General features: G+C 44.6%; 1 protein-coding gene across 1 annotated transcript in view; it reads left to right on the top strand.

The window, feature by feature from the left end:
* The window catches only part of LAMA3 (laminin subunit alpha 3), a 245007-nt gene that overhangs the window by 74787 nt on the left and 153344 nt on the right, over nt 1-16876 (top strand). Inside the window, exons 8-12 of the mRNA XM_012802016.2 lie at nt 2443-2561; nt 7517-7607; nt 9658-9789; nt 11356-11418; nt 12760-12894. Of these exons, the coding sequence (XP_012657470.1) occupies nt 2443-2561; nt 7517-7607; nt 9658-9789; nt 11356-11418; nt 12760-12894 (540 nt within the window). The remainder of the gene's footprint in view (nt 1-2442; nt 2562-7516; nt 7608-9657; nt 9790-11355; nt 11419-12759; nt 12895-16876) is intronic.

The following is a 16876-nucleotide window of genomic DNA, read 5'->3' as shown; positions in this document are numbered from 1 at the left end:
CTGTCAGTGAATGACATATTTCACTCCAACAGATGTGAAAGAAAGTTAATTTCCTCTCATAAGTTTTTAATTTTTTAAAACATATCATCATGGTTAAAAGTAATAAAAAATGGTGTATGGATGTCAGACCTATTAGATCCACTCAATTCTATTTGATATATGGAATTCAAAATAAACAGACTTTGGGAGACATAGTAAATATAAATGCCTTGACTTTTTTTTTTTTTTTTATCATGGCACCATAGAGGAAATGAAAATAAAAAGTTCCTCGGCTTGTCTTTACGGTTACAGGTAATTTGTGTAATTTTAAATTCAGACTTCTTCCCTAATAAATTCACCGGGGAACTTGATTAAAACATACAGATTACTAGAAAGACTTGGGGAATTTGATCTAATTGGAATGTCATGAATATGTCTTCTGCCTAAGCGAGAATAAGAATTTTACTCATGTTAAATCTTTTTCATCTTGGCAATGATGAAAATCCCAAATGGATTTTAAAATAAATTTCATAATATTAGAAGTATTAAGTACTATACTTGTAGATAACGTGACATTATTAAAAAAAACTAAATGGCTAGTCACCTCTGGCTCAAGTGGTTAAGGTGCCAGCCCACATACACCTAAGGTGGTGGGTTCGAATCCAGCCCGGGTCCGCCAAACAACAATGACGGCTGCAACCAAAAAATAGCCTGGCGTTGTGGCAGGCGCCTGGGGTCCCAGCTACTTGGGAGGCTGAGGCAGGAGACTCGCTTGAGCCCGGGATTTGGAGGTTGCTGAGCCCAGGATTTGTGAGCTGTGATGCCATGGCACTCTACCCAGGGGGAAAGCTTGAGGCTCTGTCTCAAAAAAAAACTAAGTAAAATCACCAAGCATTTTACTACCCAGACTATCTTAGTCCTAGTCTGCTGTAACAAAGTACCCATTCACTGAGCTGCTAACAATAGAAATTTATTTCTCAGCATTCCAGAGGGGAAAGTCCAAGGTCAAGGTGCTGTCAGATTCAGTGTCTGCAGAGAGCCTGCTTTCTGGTTCATGGATGGCGCCTTCTTGCTGTGTCTACACATGGTGGAAGGGGCAAGGCAGTTCCCTGGGGCTCTTCTATAAGGGCACCTGTCACCTCCCAAATGCCCCGTCTTCTAACCACATCACATCATTGGTGGTTAAGTTTAAACATATACATTTTAGGGGGACACAAACTTTCAGACCATAGAAGAGAGCCATCATAATATTTTGTTAGATATTTTAGTATTTTTATGGATACTTTAAATACTCAAGATATACTACCTATATAATTTTATATCCTGATCTTTTCCACTTGATATTTTTAGATATTTCCCTCATATTTTCCCAAATTATTAAAAATCTTTTTATTATACTAAAAACTTTTTGACATCATTTTTGATGGCACAGAGTGTTGTCATCCTATGGATTCAAGTCAATCCAACAAGTGTTTGTTGAACCCACTGTGTGCTGGGGACTCTGCTCTATTGTAAACAAAACAGGTGCAGTCGCTGCCATGATAGAACACACAGTTAAGCAAGATGCTGTTAGCCATTCTCCTATAATGAGACATTAAGATTATTTCCAGGCTTGGCGCCTGTGGCTCAAGTGGCTAAGGCGCCAGCCACATACACCTAAGGTGGCGAGTTCAAATCCAGCCCGGGCCCACCAAACAACAATGATGGCTGCAAACAAAAAAAATATCCAGGCATTGTGGTGGACACCTGTGGTCCCAGCTACTTGGGAGGAAGAGGCAGGAGACTCGCTTGAGCCCAGGAGTTGGAGGTTGCTGTGAGCTGTGATGCTACAGCACTCTACTCAGGGGGATATCTTGATACTCTGTCTCAAAAAAAAAAAAAAAGATTATTTCCAAAGGATGACTATCTAGTTGGAAGGTCTAGTATTGGCTAAGAGTATGGGTTCTGGAGTTAATGAAAGACAGGTTGAATTCTGCCTCTTTTAGTTGTGAGGTGCTCCTTAATCTCTCTAGGCCTTAGCTGTCCCTTCTGGACTATGGGGAAAATGGTGCTACGTTAGAGAGTTACAGTGCAGATTAAACGAGATAATTTGTGTAAAACACTTTTTTCAGTGTATCAAGAGCTCTGTTATTACCGCTAGTATTACTGAGAGCAGTAACAATAATATCCTCTTCAGGCATGAAGTTTAATTGGCATTTTGATATATCTTAATTTGCTATGATTGTATACCTAATTCATTAAAAATAAATCACTCTCATTTAATATCAACTAATTAATGAAAGGAGCTCTATGAGACATATATGTTGGGTTTTGTGTGAAAGTCCCTCAAATTTTCCACCAAGATTGCCCCCGGTATTCCAGAACAGACTTTTTGTAGCTCAGTGCACAGTAGTGATATGTAGAGGAATTTACTAAGCATCTCATAGTGATGGTGGAATACTGACTTCATGTGCTTTCTTCCAGCATGCAACTGCCACGGCCATGCCACTGACTGTTACTATGACCCAGACGTTGAGCAGCAGCAGGCAAGCTTGAACACCCAGGGCGTCTATGCAGGTGGAGGGGTCTGTATTAACTGCAAGGTGAGGCACTGTGAATGAAGTGGATATGTTGTCATAGGGACTGAGCGTTCAGTAAGCTCTGCCCCCCTAAGACGTCAAGAAAGTGATATGCAATTAAAAGTGTTTTCTGAGAGCGTTTCTCCACTTCTGTTCACACACGGCCTTGTTAGCTGGGTGTAATTTGATGATTGCAAGGAAAATGGGCTGAAGCAGTCTACCCAAACTCCTTCGATTGGGTTCCTCATTTAGGTCTTTGCCTAGACAGGGAGGAGGATTCCTGGCTTTCATTCTTGGCTTCTACCCACCTTGTGGGTAGAAAAGCTCTAAGATAGTAGGGCAAATAGGTGCTGATCCTACATCCTATTTTCAGGAAGATTCCAAATCTAGACCCACTGAGGAAGTACATCATGATCGATTAATGATATCTGTCTTAGATACCAAATAGGAACCACTGATTGCCAGACCTTCTGTAGGACAGCTGGGTTTCCTGGGATTTGGCCAAGTGAAGTGTACGGCAGAGGAGGGCATAAGAATATCTGCTTTGAGATAGTCATCAAAAATCCTGGAAAATGTTCATGAATTTGGTCTGCATTGTCTCTCTTGGGTGTTTTCAGAGTGATGTTTTATTAATGGTACTGCTGAAGAGGCCCTTTTCACATGAAATGCGCTTTCAAATGGAACCAGGGCTCTACACCCACGGAGAGATACACAATTCTTCACCTGCCTCCCACTCCACATGTTCAATACCATCTGTTATTGTAGATAATTAAAATACACATAAAATATAAGTCATAGTTTTGCTACAGATCACAAAGTTTCGTGTGTAAGCAAAAGATCCTAAGATCTTTTTTTTTTTTCTTGAGACAAAGTCTCAAGCTGTTGCCCTTGGTAGAGTGCCATGGTGTCCAACCTCAAACTCTCGAGCTCAAGAGATCCTCTTGCCTCAGCCTCCTGAGTAGCTGAGAGTACAGGCACCTACCACAATGCCTGGCTCTTTTTTAGAGATAAGGTCTCCCTCTTCCTCAGGCTGGTCTAAAACTCCTGAGCTCAACTGATTCACCTGCCATGGCTTCCTAGAGTGGTGGGATTACAGGCATGAGCCACTATGCCCAGCCCAGAAAAAATATTTTAAAAGCAAAACACTCCCTCCTTCCAGAATCATAGCATGAGAAATAGGAAAGCGTAGCATGAACAGATAAGGAATTTCAAGAGATTCTGGAAAGTTAGAAAGCAAAACCACACACATGAAGGAGAACACATCTATGGATGTCAGAATGATTCAAGGCACTCTTAGAGCTGGCAGACAGGAGTTAGCTATAGAGCTACAGTCAAACCTACGTAACTTTACTGACATTTTAAACAGAACACCTGTAAGGAACAGCATGTGTTTCCAGACTTAATATTACAAATACATCATCTCTTGGAAACCAGTCTATAAATTCAGTGCAATCACAATCAGAACTTCAAGATTTTTTTAATGAAGGTTGAAAGACTAATTCTAAAGTTCTTATCCATGAAAAATATATGACTAGACAGATATTGTAGAAAAGATGAACAACTGTGGAGGAAGTCTGTCGTCTTAGATATTGAAAGTACTCATGAGTCTGTACTGACCATGGGCTTGTTGCAGGGATAATTAAACAGTCCAGAAGAATCTTCTAGACAATCAAGAAACAAATGTATACAGATGTTAAAATTCGGCTTAAGAAAAAGATTTGATTTCAGATAAAATTGGCACTTGTTATGGAAAGGAAAGATGGGCATAAATCTTGGGACAATTGGCTCTTCATTTGGGGAAAAAATGCAAGCCTATCTTATGCCATTTGCAAAGGGATGGGGAAGTCTTGGCTGGGAAAGGAGGCGGGCAGGAGGTGCTGCATGGCCGGCTGGCTTGGTGAGCTATAAGGTGATGTGTCAAAAGCAAGTTTGGATTTGCTGGAAGACACATATCTGCCTTTTCCATGCAGTCCTGATAATGGGCAAATGGGGACTTCTGCCATCCGCTCCAGTGTGGGGACACAAAGCGAGAACATCCCAGGCAGGCTGGCCCTGGAGACTTTCAGGCGATCAAGCAGGCAGGACTGAAGCGAGCCAGATTCTTTTCTCGCAGGGTAGCAGTTATCAGAGATGGCTTCGTTCTCACACGGTATTGATTGTATTTTATTTCATAGGTTTCCTGTTTTAACTGTGGGTTTGGGATATGAGAACTTTTAAATAGGGTGGATGGTGCTCTGAGCTGTGGCACTGTAGTGAAGATGGGACGAAGTGAGAAAATGACCCAGGCACCTGCATGGGGACGGCATCCCGGGCAGAGGGGCCGCCAGGAGTGAGGAGCTCAGTGTGACTGGAGGGGACTGAGTTAGAAGGTCCATGAGTCCCGAGAGGTAACAAAGGCCAGATCCTGTGTGCCCTGTAAGCTTAAGGAAGCCATGGGGGTCTCCTGGGAGAGGCCAGCCAGTCAGTGGACTACACAGTGGTCTTCACGTGCTCGGTGTTCACAGAAACGGAAGCCAGAGGCAAAATTATAGACATGGTCAAGGAACTGAGAGAGAGTTTGCTGGAAGATGGAAAAGTGCCTTGGGGGAGATCGTCTTGGAGGAAGCAAAAACACATACATGGAGGCTCTCTGGGTGGTGCCGAAGGAGGGACTAAGTTGAAGGTGGGTTTATGAGCTGCATAGATGCCATCAGCACCCTCCACTCGTAGCTCAAATAGCTGAGGGTTTCTCATCTTAACGTGTCATGCAAATTCAACTTCAAGCACCCACTTGTCCCAGTGAGAGTTCTTCCCCCAGTACCTCCCATATAGAAATTACAGAGTCACCACTGTTCTTGGGTCTCAGCCTGGCCTTGGTCCATGGATACAGGTGCACAGGTCCAGAGACCTGCCTGAGACTTCAGGGAAAACTCTTGGCATCATTCCATCTACAGAATAATGTAATTTGCTGCCCCTTCCCAGTCCTTTGTTGTTGTTTTTTGGGTTAGAGGTGTTAGGTGATGTTTTTCTTGCAGGGAGAGAAAGACGGCTTGGCTGCAGGTGCAAGCTCACTCCTAGAATTGTTTAAAAGCAAGAAACTACTACACACTCTTAGGTGGCATGTAGCAAAATGTCTTTATTTTCCACTCCCCTTTATTGGGAGCTAGTCACGTACACCACATTGATCAATAATCCTAACATCTTCATTTCTCATCTTGAACTATAGAAAAGAAAGAAAGTCCGGGAAAGTGAGATAGCCATCATGAGATTAGCCTAAAGAAAGTAAGTCCGGGAAAGTAAGACAACCATCTTAAGCTAGCCTCAGCCTATTCCTCTTGGAAGACCTAAAAGAACAATACATTATTTGACTTCTATTGTTAAAGTTAAAGGTTAGGATAAACTGAGGAGTAAAACCTTTCTCTTCTATGTATTCAATTAAATTTCTGAGAAACTGGCTTCATGACGGTTTTCTTATGGCTTTGGAGACCCTGCAGTTAAGATGGAGTATTTTACTCGACATCATTAAGATGGAGTTTTTTCTTTTTACTCACATCAACCTTTGAGTCATGTCCTCTGCACAGATAGGCCATTTCAACCCTTATCTGACAGGCTGACTTGACTGCACAGTCAGGGTTCCCTGTGGGAGGTTTTTACACCTGGCCTGCAGGCCCCACTGTGTTTTCCCAGGTCGCTTAGGGCCTCAACAAAAGCACATAATACTCACAAGTCTTTTCACTCAGTTTCTGGAATTAAAAGAGCACATTTCATTTAATTTTTGTAGGGGTTTACCCCCCAAGAGGGGAAAGCCTGGGCTGCCCATTTCAGGAGACATTTTCTCATTTTCTATTCTGATGGGAAAAGATTTGGGGGCCAGGATCAGTCTGGTGTTCTCTGTCATGGTGGCTAGCAGTGGAGTTGAGGGCTCATCGACATTCAGTGGGAGGGGAAGGTGGGCTACAGCTGTTTTGTATTTGCCCATAATGTTTACGAATGTAAATGTTAAGTCAGAGGAGTGGCCAGTGTGGTTTTCAGACCTCAGTGTTAAAGTGAATTCAGATTTTAGCCTACAGGAAAAGGAGTGGTAATAAATAAAAGTCTGTAGTTAATAAAATCATATAAAACAGGAGAGAGGGTACACAATGGGTCTTTGTTTTCCCCTCTGTGTTTCTGTGGACTGTTGTGTGGGTCAGTGTATTATATTTGTTCTTGTAACTTCCTGTTGCCTTTCTTTTCATTAATGAAAGAACATTGTCCCCTTAATTATTTCCAAATTAGAGGGCTGGCGAGGCAGAATTGAGTTAGACCCATGGTATATAGTTCTTGGAAACTGATGATGCATGTTGGATAATTTGATTTTGTGGCAATTAAAAGGATTACGGTGAACTAGAAAAAGCCTCTGACTATTGTACTTTAGAACGAGCTCTGTGTATGAGACTCACGGCTGCATTTTTCATTCACATGATAGAGATATTTGGAAAAAGGTTTCAGGACTAAAGCACAGATAAAATTAGAACGACGAGGGACAAGCATATTTCTATGCTATTTCTTCCAAAATTGGAGAAGATGTAACGCACACATGACCCCTTATTGCTTGGGTAAACCTAAAGGCGGTTCATTATCCATTCATCAGTTCTTCCGAGGGAGGCTATGGGGAATAGTCTACTTGAGTGTTTTTCTTATTTAAGTGTCAGGCGCTTCCTTAAAGCAAAGTCCTGGGTAGAGGATAAGCTTGAGCTGTCCAGTTCATGGAAATTTTTCCCATTTCTTTCCCCAGTGGGGGGAAAAAACCCACAGCCAAGGTTAAGCCAGTGTCCTGTGGTAAATCTCAAGAGACTCAAGGTCAAGACCAATGCTTATTTTCTTAGTGACTTTGTAATATGGTCCTTGCCATATCGCAATGGCTATGACCGAATTATTCCTCTGGGTGAAGAGAACAAAATAAGGAGCATGGGCTTCTTCTCCAGAACCTTCCTTTCTAAGGTTCTTTTGTTTCTTTCTAGCATAACACAGCTGGTGTCAACTGTGAAAAGTGCGCCAAGGGTTATTACCGTCCTTATGGGGTTCCAGTTGACGCCCCGCATGGCTGCATCCGTAAGTCTCATTTCACCCTGGGGTATCTTAGGCTGTGTCCACTGGTTCAAGGATGCCATCTGGCTGAATTGCCATTGGTGAATAACATCCTTCATGCCCTCACTCTTTACAGAACTGGTTCTACACCTTCCTGACTGTGGGACCTCAGGCGGTTACGTAATCTCTCCAAGCTTCCGAATCCTTATATGTAAATGGAAATGATAATATGTATCATAAGAGTAAATGAAATGCCATCGAAAGCATGTGGGAAAATGCCATTGGGCCTGTCACATACAAGACGTGCGAGGAATGTTGGTTCCTCCATTTTCTGTTCTTTCAAGATGTTTTGATGATCTCAAATAATTTCAATTTTTGTCAGAATTAACACCAAGACAACAATAGCAATGAGCTCATGATTTAATAATAGTCAGAGTATTTCAAATAGCTACAATTCATTAAGCATTCACCACATGCAAGGCATTGCCTAAATACACAGAAGTTTCATGTAATTATCAAAACAAACAGGACGTTGTATTAGCATTCTCATTTTTAGATATGGGGAAATCAAAGGGACTGAGTAGTTATATATTTGGGGCACCAAAGCCACTGACTGGGAGATCCAAGGTGTAGTTCATTTCCGGCTGGCAGGATGGTGCCTTAACACTTGTGTTACACAGAAAAATGCCATTGGTTTTTAGGGGATCATCAGTCATAGGTCAGATTGTGGAATTTGTTCCACCTATAGAATCTATACCGTGTTCAGTATTTGGTTCTTCCAGGGGTCCTCAAACTTTTTAAACAAACTTTTTAAACAAGGCCTGGAGTGCCAGACTGCGGGCTTTGGGACAAGTTGGCTGCTAAGCAGAACAAGCAGCAGTGGCAAAAACATCCAGCAGGCTGGATAAATAAATGTCCTAGGCAGGCCATACGTGGCCCGCAGGCTGTAGTTTGAGGACGCCTGTTTTATGCTGTTCAGCTGTCTCAGCTGGAAAATAACTTCGAACCTGAAGTTGCCGGTGTTCCATCCCTAATTGAGTTCATCATGTTGTTAACATCTGAAGACACTGAGGTCTGAGGGAAAGGGGACCGGATCTGGTTCTTTGTAGGGCACTCTCAGACGTTAACGAGGTGTCTTTCTACTGCCTGCCTTCTTCCACGTCACCCTGGGCAGTGTGTCCCTCACTTGTGCCCACAGAGCATAGACATCAGCGAAGGGAAGCAGGGCTTGTGAATGTCATCACACCTGCTTAGGAGCCTGACTTTTAAATCACGTTTCTAGTTTTTTCTTCCTTACCAAGTGGTCCACAGTGGTATTAGAAGCTTAGCATAAAGGATCCACAGGGACACATTAAATCCTACACCAATTAGAGGAAGGACACCTGGAGGTGCCAGGCGTTCTGGTTCCTGAAGGATATATTCAGATGAGCGTTGACAGTAGTAGCCCCTGTCTAGAGTGATAACCCACTGGTAAAGTGAAACCCCTAAGTGGGCGGTTATCAAACCTCTTACATTCCAGCTACGTCCCTCTGAGATGCAAGCCTAATAATCAAGTTTGGTGCAAAAACCACTGGCATTAAGCCATGTTGCTCGAATCTAACATTTGGGTTCTGAGTGTAATCATCCTGTGCCATCCACAGATTTGGTATCCATGTCTAGCCACCCCATAGTCGTGTCTGTATTGCAGCTGTGTGATGATGACCACTCTGTGGGCCTCTGCAGTTGGCTCATGGTCAGGAGAGGCTGTGCCCCACCGACCTGCCCGGACCTACAGCACCCCTCTCCAGCTCCTGACTGCAGTCTGTGCAGGCTTTGCCTTTCCCTCTGTGAGCAAGGCAATGCTCACTGTATTAACCACCCTCCACAAGAAGGTCTCAGTGTGGTGCTCATTAGAGCTGATCTCTAGACTCCCCCTGAGGGTCAGTCAGTGAGAACCATCAGTCAGGTCTCAAGTGAGAAGCAGGCTATGCTCTTTCAAGACTAACTGTAGACCAGTGACCCAGTATGAAACACTGCTTGTTACTGGGACGTATCCGCCTCTGTTAAGCACAGTGAAAACTGGGATCTCTCTTAGCTTGCAGCTGTGACCCTGAGCGTGCAGAGGACTGTGAGCAGGGCTCAGGCCACTGTCACTGCAAGCCGAATTTCCATGGAGCCAACTGTGAGAAGTGTGCGGCTGGATACTATAATTTCCCGTTTTGCTTGAGTAAGTACCTGCTGTGGAACAGGAGGCCTCCCGTTTTGGCCCATAGCTGGCTTTGGTGCATTAACCCCTGTGAGCAGGGTGGGCAGGGTTGGGAGGGAGACAGAAATGGGGCAGGCAGAGTGTATTTACCGGAAAATGTTTCCAAAAGCTTGGGATATGAGTTTTATGTACATTCATTTTTTTAGTCTTATTTATCTTGAAAGTGTTACATCGTACCATAGATACTGCCATCTCAGCAGGTCAAAAAGGTCAAATATTGGCAATTTCAGCTGGATACTAATCCATACGTGTGATTTTTCATAAAAAAATCTTGGAAGAAACATCATGGGCTACTAGATGTTTGTTTGCGTATAGGGAACTTGTGTTGTGTCTGGCGGGGAGTTGAGGGGGATGTGTTTCCTCTTTCTTACTGTACAAAAGGCCAAGTGATCACTCCACACCCTCCCCCGCATTGATCCAAGAGAGCATCTCCAAGGGAAAAAAGACATTTGTCAGAAACACTAGAGAAAATGAAGCAAGAGGATCTATGGAGCCAGCTATGCAAATTATGATGAGAGCATAGATTCTGTTTGTTTTGCAACAATGTAACAGTTTTGGGTTAGGACAAAAGAACACTGTATCAAGAAGACCCCCCCCCCATTGCCACATTAGTTCTTTCCCATCCCCACCAGCATAACTCCTTATAGATCTGTCACAGGAAGAGCATATTGAGTTGGGGGGACACAGGCACAAGACTCACATGAGTGGGGTGACTATATATTGTAGTTTGCACCTGCTGTGCCAGGGTAATCATTAAAATTGCACCCACTTTCTCAGTGGAGAGAGTCCTAGTTTGGAAGTTGAGTTATATGGTCACCTGATAGTTCAAGAAACAAATGTTTTAAGTCCAAATAAAATGACATCACTTTGGGGTTTCATCAATTTAGAAGCTGTGATTATTGGATAAGGGCTAAACAGAAATTGCATTTGCCTTTTTAGTGGGAAAAAAAAGCAGAAACTTGAAGCAGTTTTGTAGCATAAAATTTTAGGGAATAACATGAAAGAAAATATTTTTTGGAAGTCTCAATTTTACATTAAAAAAAGCAATAAGGCTGCTGAAGAAGCCAAGCTTATCCCGGCTTGGGCTGAAACTTAGCTATTGTGAACACAGTGCATCCACGTCTGTTCATTAATATATGAATCAGAATGTCTGAGCAGTCTGGCTTCAGTTACCGGCACATCTGAGTATCACAAGAATGGAAAAACAAATAGCCAAAGTACTCAAGGTTAATATGAAACCAATATATAAACAATTACTTGCGATACTTTATTAAGAAGAATGTTTTTCAACTCCGTCCAGGTAAACGTAAAAGCTGTAAAGTCTCCATCTTTTTTATGGCTGAACAGTATTCCATGGTATACATCATATACCACCAGTTGTTGATCCATTCATGGGTTGATGGGCATTTGGGTTGCTTCCACAACTTGGCAATTACGAATTGAGCCGCAATAAATATTATGGTGCAAATGCCTTGTGGTAAAATGATTTTTGTGGTTCTTGTGTTTTTTAATAAACTATTTTTACAGGAACTCCCATTTTTCCTATTTCTACTCCAAGTCCAGAAGATCCAGCAGCTGGAGATATAAAAGGCAAGTGACCTCCCTTTGAGTCTAACTTCAAAGAAGATGTTAGGCTCGGCATTCTGTTCCTCTTCCTGTGCACACCGCCAAGCCCAGGTTCAAGTCCCCCTTCTTCAGGAGCATGGCAGGGGCCTTGCAGGTGTCACTTCATTGACCTGCTCATTGCTCTCCATTCCAGTTCAGCCCGTCTCTTCATAAAACCCGATTAAGGAACTACACAGAGCTGGTTACATTACTAGCTTGCTCAAAACCTTCAGTGGCAGCCAATTGTCTACTGTCTATTTGAGTGCTCCAAAGAAAGAAATTGAGCTTAAGGAGTTTATTTGGAAGGTGATGCCAGGAAACTCCAGGAGGGGAGCGAGTGAGGGAGCGAGGGAGCCTTTGTAAAGGTGAATTAGCCGACAGGTTCCTGCGGTCACACCTGCTGGAGCCCTCTACGCAGCTCTAGGAGATGGTGTAGAGCTGGCTTGGGTCAACCCATCTAAATGGGTACCCTCGGTTATCCCCTGGTACTGGAAGCATAACTGCTTCTGGGGCAGTAACTCTCTGGCATGTGCAGCGTGGCCTGTAGGAAGGCCGAGGGGCTTCTGTTGCCAAAAGACAAGCCCCTGGGCAGAGAGCAGCAGGGATGTTCGGTGGGCAGTCTTGGGGTGGAGAGTGAGTGCCCAGAGGATGTGGGTGCTACACCTACCTGGTCATTTGTTTTGTAATTATTTGAAGATTCCCTCTTAGATGCAAAGCACCATTCTAGCTACTGGGGACGCAGCAGTGAACACAATAGAAAAGAAAAATTTCCCAGCTCTTCGAGACTTATATTCCAGTGGGGGACTCAGACAATAACCTATATAATATATAAAACACAAAACAAGTAAAACATCTACCATGTTAGGCTGTGATATGCAGAGTTGTGTCCTGCACAGGGGTCTACTTTTAAGAGGGAGCCATTCACACCATAAACTTTCACATGTGAGCAGATTCTGGTCCTCTAGACTTGAGCCTGGTGCTGTGGGTAGTTTCCTACATAAACCCACATTGGTTTTACGGTTTCTTCTAAAATATTAAATAGAAGTATATTTAATTCAAGATTGTCATTAGATAGGAATCTATTAAATTGAAGTTTTACTCTATAGGGTTTACTGGGGTGTTCCCACTGGGGTAGATGCTAAAAGATTGTAACTGTTTTGCAAATGAATACCCATCCCTGGATGGCTTTAGAGGTATCTCTGACTTTTCCTGAATTTATTTTTAAATTCCCTTTAGTAGAGAGTCTTCAGGGCTAAGAATGTTCAAAAGCCTGGGATAATTCCTGGAGAACAGAGATCCACTCTGAATGTCCCTCCCCCTCCGCAGGGTGTGACTGTCACCTGGAAGGTGTTCTCCCTGAAATATGTGATGGCCACGGAAGGTGCCTGTGCCGCCCTGGGGTCCAGGGCCCTCGGTGTGATACCTGCCGCTCGGGTTTCTACTCATTCCCGATCTGCCAAGGTAAGTGGGCCACAAACAGCATGTGGATATTCAGTCACCTGAGACAAATTCCCTCCTGAAGAAAGGCAGGGGATACTGACCTGGCAGGGGAGATACCAGGATCGAGAAATGCAGAGGACCTTTGGGGTAGAGCTACGGGGCTTGCAGTTTAATAAATCAGCCGCCAGCTTATGTATGTTAATAAATCAACCTCTGACTTATGACTGTGCTACTGGGCCTTGTCACCTCCCTCTCTTTGTCTTCCCAAGCCTATCCGTCCTCCTGCCTGGTATTTAAGTATATGGGCTCTGGAGTCAGCTGCCAGCTCTGGAGATGTTTAGGAACCTGCCAGATAGGTGAGCAGACGAGGCACACACTGCTTCTTCCCCACTCGTTTGTATCCTGCTGGCCCATCTTAGGAAGAGGGGGGCAGAGGGTGGGAGAAGCAGGTGGCTGGTCCCGCCCCTAGACCATGGCAGGTGGCAGGAAGTGTTGGGTGAGTGAATGCGAGTGGCCGGGTTTGCTCAGGTCCTTCGCAGTCCTCCCCACTGCCTGCCATTGTTCTCCCCTCTGTGGCCCCAGGCATAGAGGGAGGAGAAAGAAGAGGAGGTTGTCGGTCAGGGCCCAGGGCAGGAGATAAATGCCGCTCCCTGTCCAGAAAGAGACGGATCATAGTAACGGGTGCTAACCTGAGTGGCTGAGAGCAGGTGCAGGAGTCTCCAGGTTGGGCGTCCAAGGAGGTCTTGGCGGGAATGGCTGGTGTCAGCCCACATTTCAAGGGGAGAGGCCCACCATGGTTCTGCTGCCTCCGTGGCCATGGCTTGGCAGCCTGGGAACCAGAGACAGGGCACAGCTGCAGAAATGTTCAAGGAAACTCCACCATCTTTCTCTTCATATGCAAATACTTCTAATTTGCAAACCCAGTTGGCATCCAGAGCCCAGCTTCAAAAGAATCTGCAAAGAGCTGGTTTTAGCCATCCCATCTCTGAACACAGGAGGCTAGAATTGGCATGGAGCAATCTTGTCTATGGTATCATCACACCAAGGAGCTGTGAACAGGGGACGGGAGAAACCCTCCCCTAAGTAAAGGACAAAGCAAGGCTGGCACCTGCCATCAGCTTGTGCCAGTCACCTCTGTTACTGGAGTTCCTACTAATAGTGCCGTTGTCTAACACTGCTGTGAGGGTTACTTGGCACTGATAGATAAGCTCTTAGAACCCAGGAAGCCCTTGCTTGTAAGTTGGCTATTATTCTTATTCTTTATCCCCCCTCTTCTGCCCCATACTTCCCTCTGCATCCGTTTAAGAGCTTGTCATCCTGGCCCCAGCCATCTCCCTACCTGCTTAAATGTCCAAACACCGTACCCCAGACCTTCCCTGTTGCTCCTGCCCTCCCCTCCAGCAGGCCCTGTTCGTGGACCTCTCGCCCCTGCCCTCATTTCTTAGCCTTTGACTCTCTGGAGGCTCTCAGCAGTCCCTGCTCAGAGATTTGGTTACCTTTCTCTGCCTTGACTGCAGCCTGAGAAGTGTAGCGTTGGAAGTCAGGATTGCCGATGCATTACCCATGGAAACATCAGTAGGGGGCGTGCTTTGGGCAGAATTATGTGAATCATTCCAAAGGCAGCTTCTGTACCAAACTAGCTCTGTGGTCTGGTTTGGTGACTTTCCTGTTGTATGTAATACGGTTTCTGAGGAAAGATATCCCAAATAGTGACTTTTAGAGCACAAGGTGGGGACCGCTTACATTTTTATTTTAGGCTGGAGACACGGGATCCCCCACTGACAAAACGAAGAACAGTTGTAGGAAGGTAGTGGGAGGGAAGCCTTCTGTTGCAGATGTCCCCTGGCACCCAAGCCTTCAGAAGCTTATGTTTGGAGCAGGAAGATAGTAAGTGGTGGTGAGCTCTATTTCATCAAAGCAGGGGGAGGACTTGGGGCAGCTGAGTAGTTTATCTCATTCTCTTCCAACAATTACTTAACATGGGTCTGTAGCAGGCAAGCATTGTATAGCAACCCTTGTTTTTTTTTTTTTTTTTTTTGACAGTCCCCCAGTTTTGACTTAAATGTAAAATCTTTGGGGCAAGGAGTGGATTTGAGTATCTCATGTTAATTTTCTATATGACCCACTGACATCCATGGTATTTTTGCTTTCTTTTTTCCCCTTTTCTATACCAGCCACAACCCCAGAACTCATTCTAGTGAAATGAATTAAAAATATTCCAACTTAGTCATTCACGTGGCCAAGGCTGCCAAACTCTGTCCTGGTGTTTAGGGATACAAAGGTAAAGAATAATAAGATATTTAAAGGACACACTTTTCGGCTCAGTGCCTGTGGCTCATGTGGCTAAGGCGCCAGCCACGTACACCTAAGGTGGCAGGTTCAAATCCAGCCCAGGCCCGCCAAACAACAATGACGTCTGCAACCAAAAAATAACCAGGCGTTGTGGTGGGTGCCTGTGGTCCCAGCTACTTGGGAGGCTGAGGCAGGAGATTTGCTTGAGCCCAGGAGTTGGAGGTTGCTGTGAGCTGTGATGCCACAGTACTCTACTCAGGGGAACAGCTTGAGCCTCTGTCTCAAAGAAAAGAACACACTTTTCTACATTTCTTAACTACTAGAAATAATTCATTTTAAGCATGATAGAAAATGCACAGATGTATTCAAGACAAAGCATGAGGGAGGTAGAGCTTCCAGAGCAACAGAGGGCGGAGTCAACAGCAAGTCTCTCCGATAAAATGAAAATTTAATTGTTGAAAAAAATGTTTCAGTTAAAGTCTTTGGAAATGGTCATAAGAGCATATAGCAAATGAAGAAACATGTATCCTAGAAATCGGAATCTAAGTAAGAACAGCAAGAGCCTGTGACTCCCTCTGTTACCCGCCCATCCCCAGCCCTGTTCTATGGAAGCTCTACCTGCCTGTGTGGCCAAGAAGATGAGTTCTCTTTCCCCCCATATCCCAGTTTGGGGCTATGGCTTCATCCTGGGAGGGGTGGGCTGCTGATATTTCTCATTATTCTGCAGCTCTGTATTGAGAAGGTCTGTTCTACATGGGCTCAGCAGAGAGGACCAGGTCCAAGCCCCCACTTTTCGGGTGGAATCAATAACCCAGGCCTGTAGGCCAAGAATACTATGACCCCAATCTCCCCCACCCCAGCTGGCTCATAGAGTAGAGGTTCCATGCTGGGAGGGGCAAGCTGAGAAGACCAGTGGCAGCCAGCTTCCCCTGTGCAGGGGTGTTACTCCAGAGAAAGTGGGTCCTACCCCCAGCTCTGGTGGCACAGTGGTTCTATTCAGGAGGAAACCACTTTGTCCTATCAACAAGGACAAAGAGCACTACAGCTCTGCTTGAGTGAACTATTTTGAGCAGAGTAGAGAACTCTGTACCCAAGGGTATCGTAGTAAACAATGAAGATCTTGGTGTATAGCAATTAAGAGGCTGGTGATTATGATTCAAGCAAAACAGCAGAGCAGCCAGAAATTTAATAAAGTGAATCAGAGAAAGCAACAGCCAAAAAGAGCCTTTATGATGTTACAGGTAATTCTAGAGGTTGGGAGGCGGTGTGCCTGCACTAGGCTGCACTCATTCAGGGTAAATCAGAGCAAGTCATGGGGCAGACTCAAAAACATCCCCCAAGGTGCACACAAAACCATCAACACAGGGGGTGGGGGTAAACCTCACTGGCACAAGGGGCTTAAGCACAGCCTCTGACCAAAGACTGTAAGCTACTCTGACACAGTGGTAACTCCTAGTGAGTCAGGTGTAGAATAGTAGAGTCTTCTCTGGCCATCTAGAAGACTGTATGTGTGCCTAAGACTGTGTGCTCTTGGCTTGGAGCCCGTAGCACAATGGTTATAGCGCAGGCCACATTCACTGAGGTTGACAGATTCAAACCCAACTAAACAATGACAACTGCAACAACAAAAAAAGACTGTGTGCTCTTAGCAGTGGTCAGAGAGCAAAATCCAAACTACTAATCCCTGGCTGAATGTGTGTGTGCACCATGA

The sequence above is a fragment of the Otolemur garnettii genome, unplaced genomic scaffold (assembly GCF_000181295.1).
Source record: "Otolemur garnettii isolate 467f Iridium unplaced genomic scaffold, OtoGar3 scaffold00012, whole genome shotgun sequence".
Classification (NCBI taxonomy): Eukaryota; Metazoa; Chordata; class Mammalia; order Primates; family Galagidae; genus Otolemur; species Otolemur garnettii.
The sequence above is the reverse complement of the archived record's forward strand: the minus strand, read 5'-3'. Positions and strand labels throughout refer to the sequence as shown.